Source organism: Jaculus jaculus, chromosome 3 (assembly GCF_020740685.1).
Source record: "Jaculus jaculus isolate mJacJac1 chromosome 3, mJacJac1.mat.Y.cur, whole genome shotgun sequence".
Classification (NCBI taxonomy): Eukaryota; Metazoa; Chordata; class Mammalia; order Rodentia; family Dipodidae; genus Jaculus; species Jaculus jaculus.
Window position 1 is genome coordinate 155956554 of NC_059104.1, and position 20578 is coordinate 155977131.

Here is a 20578-nt window from a genome sequence, read left to right on the forward strand (position 1 = left end):
CTTTAGGTGTTATATTGACTTCCTGATTCACTTCTAAGAGATATAGAGAATATATTCATGTTGCTTTTAGATATTATCATTTGAACATGACCCCCAAAAGTGTATCATTTGGAGCAAATAATTTCTTAATAATAAGAATGGTTACAAAAGCATGACACAGCCTGAAACTTACTGCAACAGATATATGCAGGATCCTGTTAGGGCAATGTTCACCTTTTGTTCTAATGAAAAAATACTAATTATTTACTGAAAATGAGATCTGAATATAGAAAAAGCTCACCAGCATGCAGTTTGAGTATATTTATGTGATGCTGTGTGCTAGAGAAAAAGTACTTCAATTTCAGTTTATTTTTGTCATGATGTCTTCAGTTCTCACTATTTCCAAGAAGTGAGGAAATAGCCCCAAGTTTTATAAAATCAAAGCATGACTATCCTGCTCTCCAGGATTACACTATAACAAGTGCTCAAAATGTAGGCCAAAGAAAGTGTGGAGTCATGAATAAAGGAGTAAATGATTTCGGTTGTCAGGACAGTGAAGTCTGTACACATGTTAAGAAATTTTGGGGTACAATTGAAGGACACATTGGATTTCACTGAAGGATGAGAGTAGAGTACAGACAAATGAAAATGGCAGGAAAATTAAGATTAACGTGGGTTCTGTGTTAGAAAGACGAGTGTTCCAGTGTGTCTTGGCCATACAATATTTTGAAAGATGTGACGTGAGATGAATGTGTAAAAGTGGTCAAAGTCAAAAGATATAATTTTATGTATGCACATATAATTAAAATGTCTTTTTCTTAAGTATGTTTGAGTTGTTGAATAGCTAAAACAGCAAGGTAAAATTACCTTTTGTAAGCGGATTATAATAAAGCTAGGAGCCACAAGACTAGAGCATGCATGAATGTCATGTAGACAGTGCTAAAATGTAGGTTTCTGTACTTTACACAAGACTAACACAGTAAGACTTTGTGGATATTATATAGTACATGGATAAATATTCTATAAATGGTTCAGATATTTTTTTTTTCTAATGATGCCAGGTGGAAACTGTCTGAGGACCTTCATTATTACATTTTTTTATGATTGCTTTTGCTTATGTTGAAATCTGGGTAGAGAGAAATTGATGAAGAGCAGGAGAAAAGAGCTAGTGGTCCAAGGAAGGATCCATGGGGCTGTCCAGGTACAGTAGCAATGCTGATGGACAGGAAGTGGCCAACAGAAGGGTAATTTCTGAACTGCAAGTATTGGTAGGATATTAGAGGCCCTTTTGCTGACAGAATAGGGAGTGTGTTAGAATATGACCTAAAGATTTATTATAAGTGGCTCTGTGGGTGATGTTTCAACCCAGACTGGGGAATACAGAAGGTGTAGGAGAGTCTCTAGCTGTGGCAATGAGTGAGTGGCTACGTCCACCATTGGGACTGTACTTGCTATTGTCCATCTTGCTTCAAGTGATGTCTGCTCTCAGGTGGAGCTGTCATCAGAGGCTTGAAGAGTTAGGTTTTACAAGAAACTTGCTCTGAAATTCTGTGATCTTCTTTAGAACATCCTTCAGTTTGGATCCTGCTTGCAGAGGCTGGTATTAGGAAGAAGCACAACCTAAAACCAAAAAGCTATGTGCAAGAGCTAGTCCTGAGGGTCCTTGGATGAAAATTAGGGCAGTCCCCTTAAGTCCAGGCTTTCTCAGAAGTGATAAACCCAAACTGTTTAGGGGGCTACAAATCAAGTATGTTTGTATTTCATACTCTGTACTAAAGCTTTGGATGATGGTGGGAACATTGCTGAAGAACTTAGCATCCTCAAGAGGAAGAACTTCCAAGTGAAACATTACAACATGTATAAATCTTGCTCAAATTTTGTCCTATCCTTTTGTTAATTGTTACATGAACTACTGGAGCCCCTAGAAAACAACTTAGCTGTGCCCACTCCTGCTAATCAGTGTGCCTCTTGTACTGTGCATTGCTGAAAGTTACAAGAGTTTACTTGCTTCTCAGAATCTCCCATAAATTTTCCTTCTCCATTTTCTTTTTATTACAAACATTTATAGTTGTATTGAATCACCACATCGCCTTGTAGCTTCATTGTTGTGAAACAGATTCAGGATCGACAGGAAGAGTGGAATGTTCACAAAGGTTTGTGTTAATGAAGACTACATAGAAAATTTTTGTTAAGAATTTGTTTGGCCCTGATATTTGCCAGATTTTTTTTTGCTTTATCATATTCATAGACAAAAGTCCCATTTAAAACAAATATTTGTAAGACCAATATATAAGTAAAAATATTCAAAAATCTGTCTGAACTCAAAAGAAAGAACAGAGAAGGAATATTAGATGGAGGACTAGGTACCACCTAAGAAAGAGAAGGCTCCCAGAATCAATAGTGGGTATAGTTTACAATGTAGCATTCTTGTTTATCTATCAGGAAACTAAGGCTCATACTGATGAAGTGACTAATCTGAGGTCACACACCTAGGTGGTTAGGACCAGAGTGGTAAATAAATATAATAGATAACCCCTCATGCCCCTGCCAATGGTTTTATGCCTGTCCAGGAGATTCAGTATTTGATTGTCTTGCTGAGAGTGTCTACAGAATACTCATTATGATGTGAAAGTGCCATCAATGCACATTAGGTCTATCACATTTGCTTGTGTTTTTAGCTAAATTTGTGATACTAATTGAACCATTCAGGGTGTTTAGAAAGAGGACCTTGGATTGACTTAAGCATGATCACAGGAAGGAGCCTTAGAGATTAGCCATATCAACTTCACTTAACGCAGGGGAAAAAAGGATGCTCAGGGAGAGAAACAGGATTGTCTTAAGACTGCCCTGATTTGTTGAAGACTGAAAGACTGGCAGTGATTAAAATCAAGGTCCAGGTATTCTGACCCTTCAAGTCAAGGCCTTTTGCCACTTAACATCCCAGGCAGCTGGACAAAGAATGATGAGCCACATCCACTTGCCAGGGAGGTGTTCAGAGGCTAAAAGAAGATGAGGTCCCACGTGGTGATTTGGGTCATTTTCAGTGCAAGGATCCAGTGTGACTCTTCCTGGTTAGAAGTTCCTTATGGACAAAACTCTACATATTGGCAACACAAAGTTCAGAACCAGAATCTCACTAAGCACTTAGTAGACATGTGATTAATGAGTGATGTAATGATAAAAGTGGGTTTTGAATTTTAATCTTTTTTTTTTTAAAGTTTATTTGTCCAGGTAAAGTCAGACAAGTGTCTCTACCCATCAGTAGGCAGTCACTAAGAATCACGTGGTTCCCATTCTTTTCAACAATAAACAGCAGAGAGGGCTGTCAGCTGATGAAGGAAAGAGTGCTAGAAATGCTCTGATCTGAATGTGACCCCTTGCTGGAATGCATAAAGTATATACTTTCCAAAATGAACTGGCCCAGTGACCTCCATATACAAAGATCTTTTCTTTCTAGAAACAAGCTGTCTTCTCATTGTAGTACATACTCTCACAAGCTCATGAACACACATATATGATGCAGTACATACACTTACAGGCGCATATGTATACTTTTGTTTTTACTCTTAATGAAGGTATAAACCATATATATACTGCCTTTTGCATTGCTTTAAGAAAATCCTTGTCTATCTATTAAAATGTGAAATCTTTCTTCTTAGACACTTCCTACTGTACACTGCAAACCACTGGAAAGACAGATTATTGAATAACCCATGACTTTGTCCTTTATCAGATTAGATCTCAGAAAAAGATCATAAGACATCCTTTCAAAAGCCTAGAGGCTGTCAGAGTTGTGGATGATCACAGAGTGCTTTTTTTTTCCTCCCCTCTCTTCCTGAAATTCCATTGCCCACCCTTAATAGGATCAAAGGAGACCATTGTTTACATCAGGCGTAAGGAATGAAAACTAACTGTACTCATTTGGAGAAATGAAAGTTCACTCATGGGTTGTGAGTCATGTGAAGACTTCTTACCTTTTGCCTTCATTGATGGATGAATGTTTCCGTGGTACGATCTATGGAAGCAGTGCTTTCATACTGTCATGTGTTGGTCCCAACAAAACGCTCCTTTGCAGTGAGCCATGCTGGAGCACACAGGCTCAGATTCTAGCCCAGTACAGCTGCCTTTTATCCCTTCTCCCTAAGTTCCTGGAGAGGAGCTGGAAAGGTGGCTTCTCTGAAGCCTAAGGACCCTGGTTCGAGACTCGATTATCCAGGACCCATGTAAACCAGATGCACAAGGTGGCATGTGCATCTGGAATTCATTTGCAGTGTCTGGAGGCCCTGGTGCACCCATTCTTTCTCTCTCTCTGCCTCTTTCTCTTTCTGTCTGCCACTCTAAAATAAATAAAAAAACAAAATTAAAAAAAAAAAAACTTAAAAAAAAAGTTCCTGGAGAGTCTTAACCATTTTAGTCTCAGTGTGAATGTCAATGTGGTGGTGCATGTCTTTACTCCCAGCACTTGGGATGTAGAGATAGGAGGATTGCCATGAGTTTGAGGCCACCCTGAGATTACATAATGAATTCCTGGTTAGCCTGAGCTGGAGTGAGACACTACCTTGAAAAAACCATATAATAATAATTAATAAAAAATTTTTAATTTATATTAAAATTTACCAGCACAGAATCTTTTTGTTTCTCAGACTATATTTACAGTGTTCTTAACCTATGTTGACCTGCATTTTCTGATATATACTCCATTTCAGCATTTTTGTTCTTTTTAAGAAAAGTGATAGGCATTTTGCTTTTGTTCTAATTTATATAACTTTATGGAATTCAACAAACATTTTCAAATATGAAAAGTGCCTGGTTTCATGCTTCTGAGGTTTTAGGTTCAGAAATTATAATCTCATCTTCATCAGCTCCCATTTTCAGTAATTACTAGTTCACAGAATTAGGGGTGATATGATTTTGTTTACTCTTGTGACAGCTGAAATACCTGTCATTTTGCTTGATTATGAACTCTGGTCTGAAAGTCTTCCTTCAGAACATGCATTATATTTCTATTACATTCTTAACATATGGAATACATAGAAGTGAATTTCAAATGTTGACTAGTTTTAAAATAGTCTGTTTGGTGCTTATTGCAAAGTTACATATTCTAAAAGCAGAGGGCTTAGTTGTGTATAAGAAGCTTGCCAACACTCCCTTAGAGAATTCAGTATCAGAGCAAAACTGATTGCCGCTTAATTCCAAAACCAACTCTCATTCTTTCTTCATTCAAATAAAAAATGACTTTGTGTAATGTCAGGGTATTTTCTTATCTAGTAGTCTGTAGACTAAGGGCAGAGATTTCTAGTTCACTGTTATATCTTGAGCATTTGAATCTGGCAGTCTACAGACATAGAAGTATCTGTAAAATTGGATTTAAAAGGGTGCTCCTGATACATAAATCTTGAAGAGAGTTGGTATCAGATGATAGTTTAGGAATTGAAAGTACTTGGCGTTAATAAATAAATGTGGCTTTGGATTCAGATTAAAATTTTGAATTTGTATGCATGCCATCTGCTTGACTTGAGAAAGTTACTTAGACACTAAGTATCAATTTTCTCATTTTAAAATGAGGATAATGGCTGAGGGTTTAGCTCTGTGGCAGACTGCTTAGCCAGTACATATGAGATCCAGAGTTGAATTCCAATCGCTACAGGCATATAATAATAATAAGGTCAAAATGAGGATATTAGTTGAACTTTCATCATTTTCATATGTCACATTTTTTTAAATTAATTAATTAATTAATTAATTTGAGAGCGACAGACACAGAGAGAAAGACAGATAGAGGGAGAGAGAGAGAATGGGCGTGACAGGGCCTCCAGCCTCTGCAACCGAACTCCAGATGCGTGCGCCCCCTTGTGCATCTGGCTAACGTGGGACCTGGGGAACCGAGCCTCGAACAGGAGTCCTTAGGCTTCACAGGCAAGCGCTAAACCACTAAGCCATCTCTCCAGCCCCATATGTCACATTTTTGATGGTTAGTAACATACAGAGTATGGTGACTTGTTTTATGGTCTTCGAATGAAGTAGATTTTTGATGATTTTTTGCATATGCATGCATGTATGTATGCATGCATGTTTGAATGTGTGTGGTGTATGTGTATATGTGCTGCTGCTCATACAACTGTGGGGACATGTGTTTGAAACACAGATATTGATGATAGGTTTCCCCCTTAGTCATTCTACACCTTATATAAACATATATATAATTTTTGAGACAGGGCCTCTCACTGAACCTAGTGTTCACTAATTCAGCTAGATTAACTAGTAAGTAAGTAATCACTAGAGATCTATGTGGCTCCTCCTCAGTGCTGGGAATGCTGACACACACCACTATGCTCAGCATTTTTTGGTGGGCTCTGTGGATCTATGCTCAGGTCTTTACAGACTTTACCACTGAGCCACCTCCACAGCTCGGTATCTGTAAGATCTAGTGAAACTATGATACCATTTAAAACTGAGCTTCATTTTTTTTATATTTAATTTGGAAGAATTATCTAAAAATTAGATTGGGTTATTTAAATCTCCCTTCTTACTCTATTAAGATCTATCTGATCTTTCATGGGCTTCAGTGTTTGTTTTATGAAATTGGAAACACTATCATTTAGTTCAGAAAAAGGTACAGTCATTGTTACATATTATCAAAACACTTGTTTATGTGTGAATGTCTGTGTGTATGAGTGTGGGCACGCATGGCATGGTATACGTGCAGAGATCAGATGACAGCCTCGGACTTTGGTCATCTTCCATCTTTTTTTTTTTTTTTAATTATTAATGGCAACTTCCAAAAACAGACAATAAGCCACGATAATTTTCTCCCCCCACTTTCTCGACCATAACTCCATTCTCCATCATATCCCCTCCTACTCTAAATCAGTCTTTTATTTTGATGTCATCATCTTTTCCTCCTATCATGATGGTCTTGTGTAGATAGTGCCAGGCACTGCAAGGTCATGGATACAGACTATTTTGTGTCTGGAAGAGTGCATTGTAAGGAGTCCTACCCTTCCTTTAGCTCTTATAGTATTTCTGCCACCTCTTCCTCAATGGATGCTGAGCCTTGGAAGGTGTGATATAGTTTAGTTCTGAGCACACTTTTGTCACTTTTTCTCAGCACTGTGGTCCTTTTGAGTCATCCCAGAGGTTAGCACCATCTGAAAAGAAGAGCTTCTGTAACCAAAAGTGAGAGTGGCATTATTATATGGGTATGAACATTAAGATAAATGCTTACCAGGCACTTTGGTGAGCATAATGCATGCATTTAGCCAGACACCAGCAAGTGTTACACCCCTAGGGTTCATGACTTCCTCCATCATAGGTTTTTCAGGATCAGGCATGTATTACCTCCCATAGACCAGACCTCCAGTCCAATTACAGAGCAGTTGGTTTCCCCCATAATAGACATGCCACGATTGCATCCATTGGCTCACTTGGCCTAGCAGGCCAAGCTTAAGGCTTTCAGTGTCAACTATTGTTTATTTAAATCTTCTTTGAGACAATCTTTTATTTTCTGCTGGATGCATCAGTGTAGATGGCCTGAGAGTCTGTAAAGAATCCTGTCTCCTTTCCCTATCATGTTGAAGGAGCTCTGGGAGTACAGATATGAGCTATTGTTTCTGTCTTTTATGTCGGTTCTGGGAACCCTAACTCAGTTTCAGGTGTACACAGCAAGTACTTTACCCACTGAGAAATCTCAGTACTATTTATATTCTTAATATATTATTCCCTCTATAAATGAGTAGCAGCCTTCTTTACCTCTCCTGACTAGTTTTGGTTTGAAATGTACCTAATCAGATATAGGAACAGCTCTGCCAGCCTGTTTCCATTTCCTTGGTAAGTTTATTCTGTGCTTTGACTCTCCTCCACAGTCTGCTGTGCACTGGACACTTATCCACACACACTGTGTCCAGCCTCTATTTGAATTTCTGTAGCCCATATGGTGATAGTACTTTCTCAATAAATACCATTGAATGAAAGAATTTCCTTCTGGATTTAAAGATTAAAGAAGACAGCTGCGTGACTATATACTTATTCCACTCTTGAGACATTAGGCATAAAACTCTTTGCTAACTGACCTGCTTATACTGAAGGTAAAATGAAGTTCTTATGTATTTTCTGGTTCCAATTTTAATAACTTTTGTATCCTATTTTTTTATGACAGGTCAAGAGAGATTTGGAAACATGACAAGAGTCTATTACCGCGAAGCTATGGGCGCATTTATTGTCTTCGATGTCACCAGGCCAGCCACCTTTGAAGCAGTGGCCAAGTGGAAAAGTGACTTGGACTCAAAGTTAACTCTTCCCAATGGCAAGCCAGTGTCAGTAGTTTTGTTAGCTAACAAATGTGATCAGGGGAAGGACGTGCTCCTGAATAATGGCCTCAAGATGGACCAGTTCTGCAAGGAGCATGGTTTCGTAGGATGGTTTGAAACGTCAGCAAAGGTAATGTGGCACTAAACCATAAGCTTAGTACGTACAGGCAAGATTCACAAAGAGAGAAGCTCATAATCATTATCATCAGCATTGTCATAATAATATGTCTGGTTGGTGATTGTAGTTTCCAAATTGCTTTTTGCTCTTTCTAATCTCAGTGCAGTGAATGGGCAGGGTAGGAACTATTACCCACAGTTTGGGATGATGGACTGAGTGAGCAAAGCCACTTGTACCTGGTCACTTTCATCACAGTTTATGACTGTGCACAATGTTTGAGTGCTCACTGTGTGCCTGGCATGTTTCACATGGATTCTTATATCTACCCTTCATAACAAATCTAAATTCATAGTAAATTAAAGAAATGGGCCTCACATGCTGTGTCATTATCTTATTCTTAAATTAATGCTGTTGCCACTTAAAACATTCAACTCTATGTCGGAAATTGCATTTTGCCATACCAGTGAAGAGATGGCAGTAATACAGAACTGCCACATGGGGAATACTGGAGTAGTGAGGTGACAGAACAGTATGAGGGGAGAAACTGTGCTGCTGATTCTCTTGGGAGGCAGAGAAGTGCATGGTGTAGGAGCAAAGGTAGAGGTGGGGGTCCCAGGATCTCCTGCAGCATGATGAGTGTATTACATCTACATTTATGTCTTATTCTTCTATCTCATTGGCCAAGGCAATTGGATTTTATTCTACTCTTTCAGCTCTTTTCACTTGTCATGATGAGGGCATTACACTTACAGTTTTGCTTTATTATGGTACCTGATTTGCTGGAATAGGCTTTTGTTCTTCTCCTCTCCCATTTTTGCCTTATTTTTTGAGAGAGAGGGTGGGGGGGGGAGAGAGAGCGGGCGGAGGGAAATTGGGAGCAAGGGAGTAAAGGAGAGAGAGAGAATGGGTGCATCAGGGCCTCTAGCCAGTGCAAATAAACTCCAGACACATGTGCCATCTTGTGCACTTGGCTTATATGGGTACTGCGGAATCAGACCATTGTCCTTTAGCTTCACAGGCAATCTTTAACCACTAAACCATCTCTCTAGGCCCTGACTTTATTTTTTAATCTCACTTTCAAAAGAAACTATCTTTCACGGTAATTTTATTTTTAAATAAGATAGGCATGATGGCACACACCTTTATTTTTTTGTTGTTGTTGTTTATTTTTATTTATTTATTTGAGAGCAACAGACACAGAGAGAGAAAGAGACACATAGAGAGAGAGAGAGAGAATGGGTGTGCCAGGGCCTACAGCCACTCCAGATGTATGCGCCCCCTTGTGCATCTGGCTAACGTGGGTCCTGGGGAATCGAGCCTTGAACTGAGGTCCTTAGGCTTCACAGGCAAGCGCTTAACTGCTAAGCCATCTCTCCAGCCCTCATGGTAAAATTTTAAAAGTATTTAGTTTTATTTTTAATTCACATGGAATGCTTTTACATATTTTTTTTAAATATTTATTTATAAAATAAATGAACTACTTTGATTCATTTAAACATTAGGCAATACTCAACTTAGTGTAATTCACATATTCATCTGTTTTTTGTGTGCAGAAGTATATATTTTATGTTATTAAGATTGAAATTGGCATAGTGTCATATCATGATTGCTTTATTTTGATTAATTCATGCAGACAAATATTGAGATATTTGTGGAGCACAAGTATTGTGCTCTTTGTTTGAGATTCAACTGTAAATAAGATAGATATGATTTCCTTATCTATGGAGGTCACACTTAGGCCTCACTGTGTACTTTTGTATGAGTCATCAGAGAATGGGTTGAAATACACTCTCATTTGTTTTTAAAATCAGAAGAAAATATTAAAAGCCAGCATTTCAAAGTAAGTTGGGGGTATTCTATTGCCTAGTAGTGAGACTATAATAATGGAACTGTATTGTATATTTTCAAATAGAAAAAGCATTGTTTAAGAAATGTTTTCACCAGATATCTTTACTTAGATTTAAATACTACAGGAGTTTCTATGGGAAAATGATGAGGCCTAACTAACATTAGTGTCTATAGAAGTTTGAAGAAAAACTATTTGAGGCCATCATTGAGGTAGAAACACAACAGGGTTAAGCATCTGTTTGCCTCCATGGATGATGGAAAGTAATAGGGCGTAGTGGAGGTAATGTTTGGATCACACTTGGGAAAGATCTTTGTTTTAGCAGTTTAATGGAGTCTCACTGCTGACTTGTCTCTGCTATCACTAAGCTACTCTGCTCTTCAGAGAATCATTATTCCTCACTTCCTAGTACAATTGCCTTCTGTCTGTGGCTCCAGTGTTCAGCATACTCGTCCACCCTAAAAATCTTTAATTTCCCTCCATTTAAAAAAAAAAAAAATTCTTTCCATCCAGGTGTGGTGGTGTGCGCCTTTAGCACATGGGAGTCAGAGGTAGATGGATCACCATGAGTTTGAGGCTACCCTGAGATTACATAATGAATTTTAGGCCAGCCTGGGCTAGAGTGAGACCCTACCTCGAAAAACCAAAAACAAAAATAATTCCTTAGCTCAGTATGTAATAGATCACTATCATTTCCTCTTTTTGTTTGAAGGATTTATTGCTATGAAAGGTGACATGTATGGCAAAACTTAAATATGACTAAGTTACAAAAACTTGACAAACATTCTGATTCTTTTCCTGGGTTTTTAGCCTGGCTTTTTCTTTCTTCAATTTTTTTTAAAGTTCTATTTATTTATTTACTTACTTACCTACTTATTTATTTGTTTGTTTATATACTTATCTATTTATTTATAAACAAAGACAGCAAGAGGAAGAGAAAGTATATGGTATGTAGGCATGCTAGGGCCTTTTGGCTCCTGCAAATGAATTCCAGATGCATGCAATACTTTGTGCATCTGGCTTTATGTAATTATACTGGGGAATTTAACCCTGGTAGGTAGGCAGGCATTGAAAGCATATGTCTTTAACCACTGAGTCATCTTCAGATCCTTGCTTTGTCTTTTCAATTACAACAATGCGACTTAACCTCCATTCTTTTTGCTTAGGCACACACTCAACTTTATAGTTTCTATATTTTTGTTCAAGTTCCTTTCTCACAGTCTCCAGCTCAGGTAGAGGGGAGACCTAAGAGAATTCCTTTCTTAGTTAAGAAAAACTAGAATGAATAGTTAATGTGGTGAGGGGAGTCTTCCAGCATTTGTAAATTAAATAAATACTACTGGATATCTATTATACTCTAGCCAAGTATTTCAAGCATTTAAAAGGCAGATAAGTATAAAGCTGATTGCATCTTGCCTTTGCAGATAACAACACCATAGCATAAATAAAATATATTGTGTTTTTCTAGTGATTCCATGCTAAAAAGAAACAAAAAGAAAGAAAGAGATCTATAAATTGGGGGGGGGGCAATTAAAATTGCTTCTGGTTCCCACATCTCTCTTCCCTCTAAAAGTGACACAAATTGAATTTGTGTTTTTGAATGTCCTAAAGAAAGTAGTGTGATGGTGCCAGCTCAATCTTCATTATCAATAGTTGAAACCTCTGATATAATATTCAGCATTAACAGAGTGGAATTCCCATAGTTCAAAGTCATGAGCTAACATTCTGCTCTCTTTCTGAGGAGATCCTGCCTGAGGACTAGATCAGACTATCTGCCTGAAGCTAAAGAAAGCAGCATTTAAGAACAACAAATAGTCCTTCCCTGATTACATTTGGGGTCAAGGAACATTGCAATTGCAGGCTTTCTGCTAGAAAATGAATCTGCAAAGTCAGTGAGCTCTTGAGTGACATAATCAGGCTGGTGATAAAAATCTGACTTCTACTTTTCTATATCCAAAATTTCTAATGAGCCCAACTCACACTGGGCTCATCCTGGAGAACTCTTCTGGGCATCAGCAAGTAGCCAGGCATTCCGAAATAGAACTGATAGTCTTAGAGGAACTTTTCATTGAAACCAACTTCCATCCTGCTGCTGACCCCACTGCTGAGGAGAATACACCTTCTTATTCTTCCATTATCCGTGTTCATATCACATGAGAGTGTCATGCCTATGACTGTTGCTGGAATCAGCATGGTAACCCCTGGCTAACTAGTGATTTAAGGAAAAAAAATTAATTATACTGTGGTATCTGACTTTTAATATTTTCTTCTGATTTTAAAAACAAATGAAAATGAAATAGGATTGTTTTCTAAATAAGACTTTCTTTTCTTTTCAGTTTTTGCATTTCCCCCTTTTTCTCAGTATTTTGTGGATGCTTTAGGTTATATATAATTGAGAGTCACAACAGGTCTCAATTTGCCCCTAAACACTCCTGGTTTATACTTGTCCTAAAGTAATTACTAATAATATTCCCTATTCCTGATTTGAAATTTACATTTATATGGTCATTCTATTGGTCAACAACATAATCCATAACTTTATAATGGATAGTGTTGTCTTCTAATGTGCTCTGGCCCTACCCTGTTGGTGTTAATATATGCCCACAGTTTGAAATCTTGTCATCTGGGTTTATTTTAGTGGTTGACTGAGCCCTACTACCTATTAACATTAACTGATTTATTTGGTGAATTCCTAATACCTGTTGTCTGAATCCTTACCTAATATCATGTTCGGATTTGCTCCCTAACCGCCTTCTGGAGCTGTTTTAATCATTAGGAGAAAGTTTGTGGAGTTACCAGTTGCATTATACATGGTTCCTCTAACACACACACACACACACACACACACACACACACACACACACACACACACAAGATCTGTGGTAGTTTGAATGTATGCCAGGTGTCTTCTCCAATAGACTCAGGTGTTTTTATCAAAATTTGAATTTCTAGCCACCTGGCTGGAAGAGGTCTCCCTGTGGGTGGATCTTGGGGTCCAGCCACTGTGTGTTTGGGGGCAGATCTGTTTCCACCCTGAAGGTATGCAGAGAGGTCAGAGTTCTGCCTAGGTGTCTGCTGTTGGGGCTATTGGGATTCCCTGCTATTTGCTGTTGGTTTTGTGCTTGCTTGTGGTGCTGTTTGACATTTGGTGGTGTGTCTGTTCTTGGATTTATGAATGGGAGCCAACATCCTCCACCACTGATAGAGCTTCTTCTTGGATCTGTAAACCTAACATAAATCTCATTCCTCCCATAAACTGTACCTGCTTGAAAATTCACCCCAGCAATGTGAAGCTGCCTGCAACAGTATCCTACTATCCATTCCCAAGCCCATCTCTCTGTCTGGGTTTCACCAGCTGTAACTGGATCTGAGACACACAGCTGCACATGGTTGCACAGCCTGTTTGTATATCTCAGCCTTTAGTCTATTCCACCTCACTCTTGGAGTATTGTGCTGCAGCTGTGGTTATGCTCAGAAGAACACCAGGGAAGTACACTACAGCTGAGAAATGATGGATCAACGTATATCTATAAAATAGTACAGATAAGAATCAAACTCACAACAGTGCATGGTGGTGCACGCCTTTGATTCTAGCACTCGGGAGGCATAGGTAGGAGGATTGCTGTGAGTATGAGTCCACCCTGAGATTACATAGTGAATTCCAGGTCAGCCTGAGCTACAGTGAGACCCTACCTCAAAAAACCACCAAAAGATGATCACATCAAAATAAAAGAGAGACTGATTGAGAAGGGGAAGAAATATGATAGAGAGGGAGTTAAGGGGAAAGTGGGGGGAGGGAATTACCATGGGATATTGTTTACAATTATGGAAATTGTCAATAAAAAAAAGAAAAACCAACCAAAGAAAAATAAAAAGAATCAAACTGACAGAAAGAGCTTGCAGTGTTCCTGTTCGTGTTTTTCTATATCTCAAGCTCTATTCCTGACAGAGTTTCTTGACTATTTCTGTTCTGCTTACTGTGGGACTTCTTAGGTCTACTCATTTAAGAGAGTTCTGGAAGAAGTGGCTGTTCTATGAAGAAGCCTTCTTAAATTTAAACCTAGTCTATTTTGATTAAAAGAAATAGTATTGATGTGTGTCCCTGAGCTGAGGAAAAGAGTATACTCCACTGTGTTCTCTCTGAGAGGGTATTGGTGTTTTATTTATGTATTTATTTATTTTAGGAGGCGTGAACATTCCCCACCACAGTATTTTGACTTTCTAGCTGTTGTTTAACACATTTATTATCTTTGGTAAATTTCTAGCTCACTGTGCAAGGCTGGTCTATAATATTTCCCTCTTTCTTTCCTTTGGAGCTAGCCCACAGGCGTATGCCCTAGATTCCACCAGCTACATGGATTAGGAAGACAGCAACTAGATGAAAAAGATGGAATGATGAGCTCATTTTTTTGGAGGACATATGGTCCAGCATGCTCTTGCTCTGGGAGATGGCAGGACTTACAGGGTCCTGAACTCGACACAGAAACACTCACCACTAGATACATGGACAAGTGGGTGCTAGTCAAATTCCTAGGAGTGTCAGATGCAGCAGCAGTGCTCTGTGGTGGCTGGAGTAGTTTCTTCCTTAGAATGTTCCTTGGTGGTGTTTGAGTTTCTTTAGGAAAGATTAGGTTGAATGTTTTCTCTGAACTTCTAAATAATTCTACAGACTTACCCAGCATCCCTTGTATAAGCTCATATTTACTCAAGGCATCATTAGCTTCTGCACCTAGCATATAAGAACCTGGATTACCATATAGATCGTCTCATGCATGTGGAAAACCTCGTTAACTATTCTGCTCAGACTTTAATATTCTAATGTGTGTTCTGGGTCTCAACTAATAACAATCATTGTGCCTCTTGCTGCTTGGTATGCTAGCTTTGTGCAGAAACTCATGTGCATGAACTCATACAATCACTAGCAAGACCCTATGGAGTAGGCATTATTATTAGTTAAAAGAAAAACAAAATTGAAGTCTGAGGTGACTTCACTATAGTGTACTACATTTTTTATTCTAACATATATTTTTAAAAATTTTTTTTTAGATTTTTATTCATTTATTTGAGAGTGACAGAGAGAGAAAGAGGCAGAGAGAGAGAGAGAGAGAGAGAGAGAGAATGGGTGTGCCAGGGCTTCTAGCCATTGCAAACGAACTCCAGACATGTGTGCCCCCTTTGTGCATCTGGCTAATGTGGGTCCTGGGGAATCGAGCCTCGAACCGGGGTCCTTAGGCTTCATAGGTAAGCGCCTAACCGCTATGCCATCTCTCCAGCCCCTAACATATATTTTAAAATTCTCATGTTACCATTTCAAAATTAAGGTATACCCTAAAGTCTGATGGTGTGTCTCATAAATAATGTTTTATGACTTATCTTGTATTGATTTGGATTTTACAGTTTCCTCCAAAAGATGACATATCTGTACAGTAGTTTCTAAGTGGTTTTTGTGGTGTTGAACAATCAGAGCAGTAGGCTAGAATTCTTTTGCAAAAGGAAAGCTTTCAGGGTTTCATTAAATTGAGTGAGCTCTTTTATTATAATGTTTATGTTATCCCACTAGTTAGAATTTATAGCAGATCAAATTAGCTAGTTGTCTAGAAGCTGCTTGAGGGGTAGCATCACGCATCATTTATTTTATAGGCTTCTAGAAAATATGCAGTTATATTATGCATTGATACCAACTGGAAATGATAATTACATTTGGGTATAGGTAAAAGGTTGTTTTAATTCATTTTTAGTGAATTGAGTACAGTCCATTATTTTATAATAATTTTATATTTAAATGTATCTCAGATCATTTCCACTTTTTAAATGGCAAAATATGAAAAAAAAATCTTTACAGTCACTTATGCAGTCATTGATTAGTGCAGTGTATCCTGGGTAACTTTTATTTCTGGATTTTTCACTGGAATGCTGTGCACTAATTCTGTGTCATGTTCAGAGAAATGTACCTGTTCTTTTTTAAAAGGGCTTTGTGGAAAATGGATATTATAGGTCTTAGACATTTATCTCCCATAGATTTATAGGACATGGCTAAACTGACTTAATTGGTCATGGCACATTTAAGCCTGTATTTTTAGCTTATCCAGTAGAACTTAAGGCAAACAAAGGAAGAGGCTTATCTGAAATCTAAAATCAAAGTGAAGTTAGAAGGTTTAAGTTAAAGAAAATTATGGCTGTCCTCAATAGTTTTGATTAGTTCACATGACTATCAATTCTGTAATACACCTATATACACCATTATTTCTGTGAGGTACTTAATGCTCTACATGAAAAATGGAAATATTTTCCTAAACTTGAGAATCGTTTAACCTCAAGAGTTTTAGTCTCAAGTTATTCATCTGCTTAATGATTAGTATACATTAATAATAGCATTTACAATTTTATATTTATCTAATTACTTCTCTAAATATTATCTAGGTTTATGTTTGTAATTTACTGGATACTCTGAGATCCAGCTGTGACTAAGACATGGTAAAAGAATAGAAATGGACTATCAGATAATATAACTGTGGCTTGGTGAAGAAAATTTTAATCTGTCCTTCATAGATCCTACTTTCATAACTTAAAGCTTGATCCTTGCATTCTCATGCTCAGATGTTTATTGTATCCGATCATCAGACTTTGCTCATATACCTGCTGCTCAAATCTACAACTGTCTATAGAACATTTTTGTCCTGTCACTTCCTAGTTCAGAAATCTTCAGCAGTCTTCACTGTTCATAATTATGATCTGGACAGCTGAGGAAAGACAGAAAACTCTGGTCTCTTGGACAAAGATTGCTTCCCTCTGTGAAATTCTGTGGGAACACAGCGTGCTCAGGGGCTCACATGTTATTGATGGCTGCTTTCTGCTTCAACCACACAGCTGAGCAGTTATACCAGGGGCCTTAATTGCCTCCAGACCCTGAACTGTTCATCATCCAACCCTATACTCTTCACAGTTTAGCACTGATGTCTTTGAGTAAGAATTGCTACTATTTAGCCAGACACCGTGCCACTGGATTTATACGCACCACTGTGCTAGTGCGTTTATATGCATTAGGCCAATCTTGAGTCTTGAAACAAGATTGTAAGGGAGTTAGTATTCATTTTTCTTTTTACAGATTAAGAGAATACATCTTAGAATAGAAAGTGTAAATGACTAGCTCAAGTTCTCATGGGTAGTAGGTAATAGAGTTACTACTCATTGAGCAATTGACACATATGGATGAATAAAATGTGGCCCTGCTCTCTAGAAGCTTAAAGTCAAATGAGGGAGACACAGGGATGGAAATAAGTCTTTGTGTTCCTCAGCTTTTCCTCACTTGGATGAAATTCTTGAGGGAGTAACTTGGACAGAAGCAGTAGATATGTTCTGGCTCATGGTTTCAGAGGTTCAGTCCATGCTTTCTGGCCCAGTTACTTTGGGCCTGAGGTGAGACTGGACATCACATGGTAGTCAGATGAGAGAGCAAAGCTACTCAGTTCCCGGCAGCCAGGAAGGCGGAGAGGTATGGAGTACCTGGAAGCTAGTTATTATACAACAAATGATCGGACCTCCAAAAGGAAGAAAAAGATACATCTGTGAAATCATTGCACAAAATTTCCAGAGGCTTCCTAGACAAACTTGTCCACTGAAGCACAGAATGTGTTCTGTAGCTAGTCCCTGGTACCTTGACTTTCTTAAGTCCTCTTCAAAGGTAAGTTCAAAAACTGTTGAAGCTGGAGATTTCTGAAGGGGAAAAAGTAGTGAACAAGTGTATGATTCATTTTGGAGTGCAATATCTCAATCAGAAAGGATGGAGTGGTAGATCTTTTAAATTAAAATCTTTTCCCAGAGAATTTCACAAGATGTCTTAATGAGGGTGCCAACACCTCCCTTTCCCTCTTGAGTCACTGTATAGGTTCAGACATGGCTCTTTTGGGAGTGTGTTCATGAGCCACAAAGTGGTGAGTCTATCTAGAATGCTGGAGACTGATGAAGAGAAAGCCCAACTCTTCTCCAAAATGCAGATGGATTGTTCAGAAAAATCCAGTGAGCTTCTTGGTGTCATCTGAGACAGGGAACCAGGAATTACAGACCAACAAGAGTCCATATGAACCTTCTGTAACATTTTCATTCTGCATTCTGTGTTAACTATATCTCTGATCCATGTCATAATTGTCTATAAAAATGTTTTAAGCAAAAAAAAAAAAAAAAAAAAAAAAAAAAAAGGGCTTTGTGCTGCCTTCGGATTTTGAAGGACTAAAGATGACCCAGGGCTCTTCCTTATCACAGTGTCATCTGAAACAGAAAAGCCCTTCATAAAAAATAGTAGTTTATGAAAGGTGGGGAATTCAGGTAGAGTTCTGGGATGACTGGGAGTGAACACTCTTCTTGGGTGCTGCTAGCTATTGTGATCATGAAATTTGGGACTCTAGACATTATTAGTAGCAGGATCCAAGGAATGATGAACTAACCATGGAGTCAGTTTCTGCCTGGATCTCTCTCTATAGCTTCAGATATCCATATATATTCTTTTGGATCTTTGCTGTTCTAGAGCCCAGTGAACTCCTTAACCCTAACGTGTCTGAACTTCAATGCACCAGTTTCTCTGAAAACATTATCATACACACAGCTAAGCCAGGCACCATATTACCAAGACGCTTATCCTTCAGGAACCCCTCTATAATAGTTACTTTCTCATTATTTAGGAAAAAATGAAAACAAAAAACACCTGACCAGAAGCAGATGCTGGAAGGAAAGAGTTTATTTTGGTTTATAGTTTCAAGGCAGAAGCTTCATCATGGCAGGGAAGGCATGGGATGGCAGGCCACTGTGCATCATGTCACACCAGCTGAGAGGAAGTAGCAAAAATAAGCTAACTCTGAACATCCAGAGGGCTGGACTTAATTAATTTTAAGGTCTTCTCCAAATGTTATACCTCTTCCAGCAAAAATGCATTCTTGAAAGGTGCCACAACTCTACCTGTTTGCCACCAGCTGTGGGCAAAGTATTCAAAATACATGAGGCTGGTGGGGACATTTAACACTGAAGCTTCTATACCCTCTTAGCTCAGTATAAACAAGTCTCACGGTGAGGCTTTTCTCTGCTCCTTCCAGGTGTTCTTATCTCCCTCTTTGCTCCACGGCTGGACTAAACGGCATTAAGCCCTCCCTGGGTCTCTTATTTGTCCCAGTTGGAACCTGCTTCCTACCTTTACACACTGGCTTCTCCTTTGGGGAGTCAGCAATTAACGACTCTCAGTTTTTCTTTTGTTTCCCCCTTACGACTTTGTGTGAAAACTCTTTCTTCATGGGCCTAGACTATGAGGTGCGCTTGACACCCAGCACGGTGGCTGTCACAGGGCAGGGGGATGACTTCTCTGATCAGACTTGATTGGACGGAACAGGACTAGTTGCTGCGTTGTCTTTCAAGGACTCTTTCGGAAGTTTCTTTTACTGTATCATTCTCTCTCTGCCCTTATGGGGTATATTTGTCCTCAGAGAGCCTGGCAGAAGCAGAAATATTAAATTACCACTTCTTTTCCCAAAAGGACTCCACAATATGTAATTCCTTTCATCTAGAAAGCTCTCCAGACACTTGGACGTCAAGGAGCTGGTAGTGCTCTGCTGTGTGGATGGAGGAGCACAGGAGAAAAGTGAAGGTGAAGGAGGTATCTCTACACACTTATCACCCTCACCTCTAAACGGGGGACTGTGATTCTTTGCTTGGTAGTGTTACCCAGCCTCCCCTAACTGCCTAATGTTGGTCTGTAGATCTGACTGTCTAACTTACTCCACCTTCAAATGTTAGGACCTAAAATATAGCTGTTTTCTCCTCACTTGGAGTTCTCAAAGTTTGTTTTTACTTGTTTTTCATATGTGTTTTGTCACTGTCATTTGTACCTTATATAACTGCTGTCATTTTTGTCTCTGATAAAAAGACAATGTTCTAGGGATGATTTTCATGGAAGAAACTGGACTTGCTCTTCAGATACAGCCAACTGTCAGTGTTTCTTGAACAAGCCTGTGCAACAGTCGTATTTGTGCTAAAATTGCAGATGCTATGGTCCAAAATTTTGAGATAGCTGGAGGATGTCAGAATGTTGTGAAAAATATTCAAGGGCTGGGAGGTGGATCAGTGGTTAAAGAACTTGCTTGAAAAGCCCTGGGTTCAATTTCCCAGTACCCATGTAAAGCTAGATGCACAAAGTGGCATATGTATCCGGAGTTTGTTTGCAGTCGTTAGGGGCCCTGGCATGTCCATCTTCTCTCTGTGTCTTTCTCTGCTCTCAAGTAAATAAATTATTTAATAAATCATTAGGCAATTTTAATTTTCACACTGGTCAAGACGGAGTGGTGTTAG

At 38.7% G+C, this 20578-nt stretch overlaps 1 protein-coding gene across 1 annotated transcript in view; it reads left to right on the forward strand.

The window, feature by feature from the left end:
• Positions 1-20578, forward strand: part of Rab38 (RAB38, member RAS oncogene family) — a 65706-nt gene that overhangs the window by 14883 nt on the left and 30245 nt on the right. Inside the window, exon 2 of the mRNA XM_004658260.2 lies at positions 8135-8415. Coding sequence (XP_004658317.1) covers positions 8135-8415 — 281 coding nt within the window. The remainder of the gene's footprint in view (positions 1-8134; positions 8416-20578) is intronic.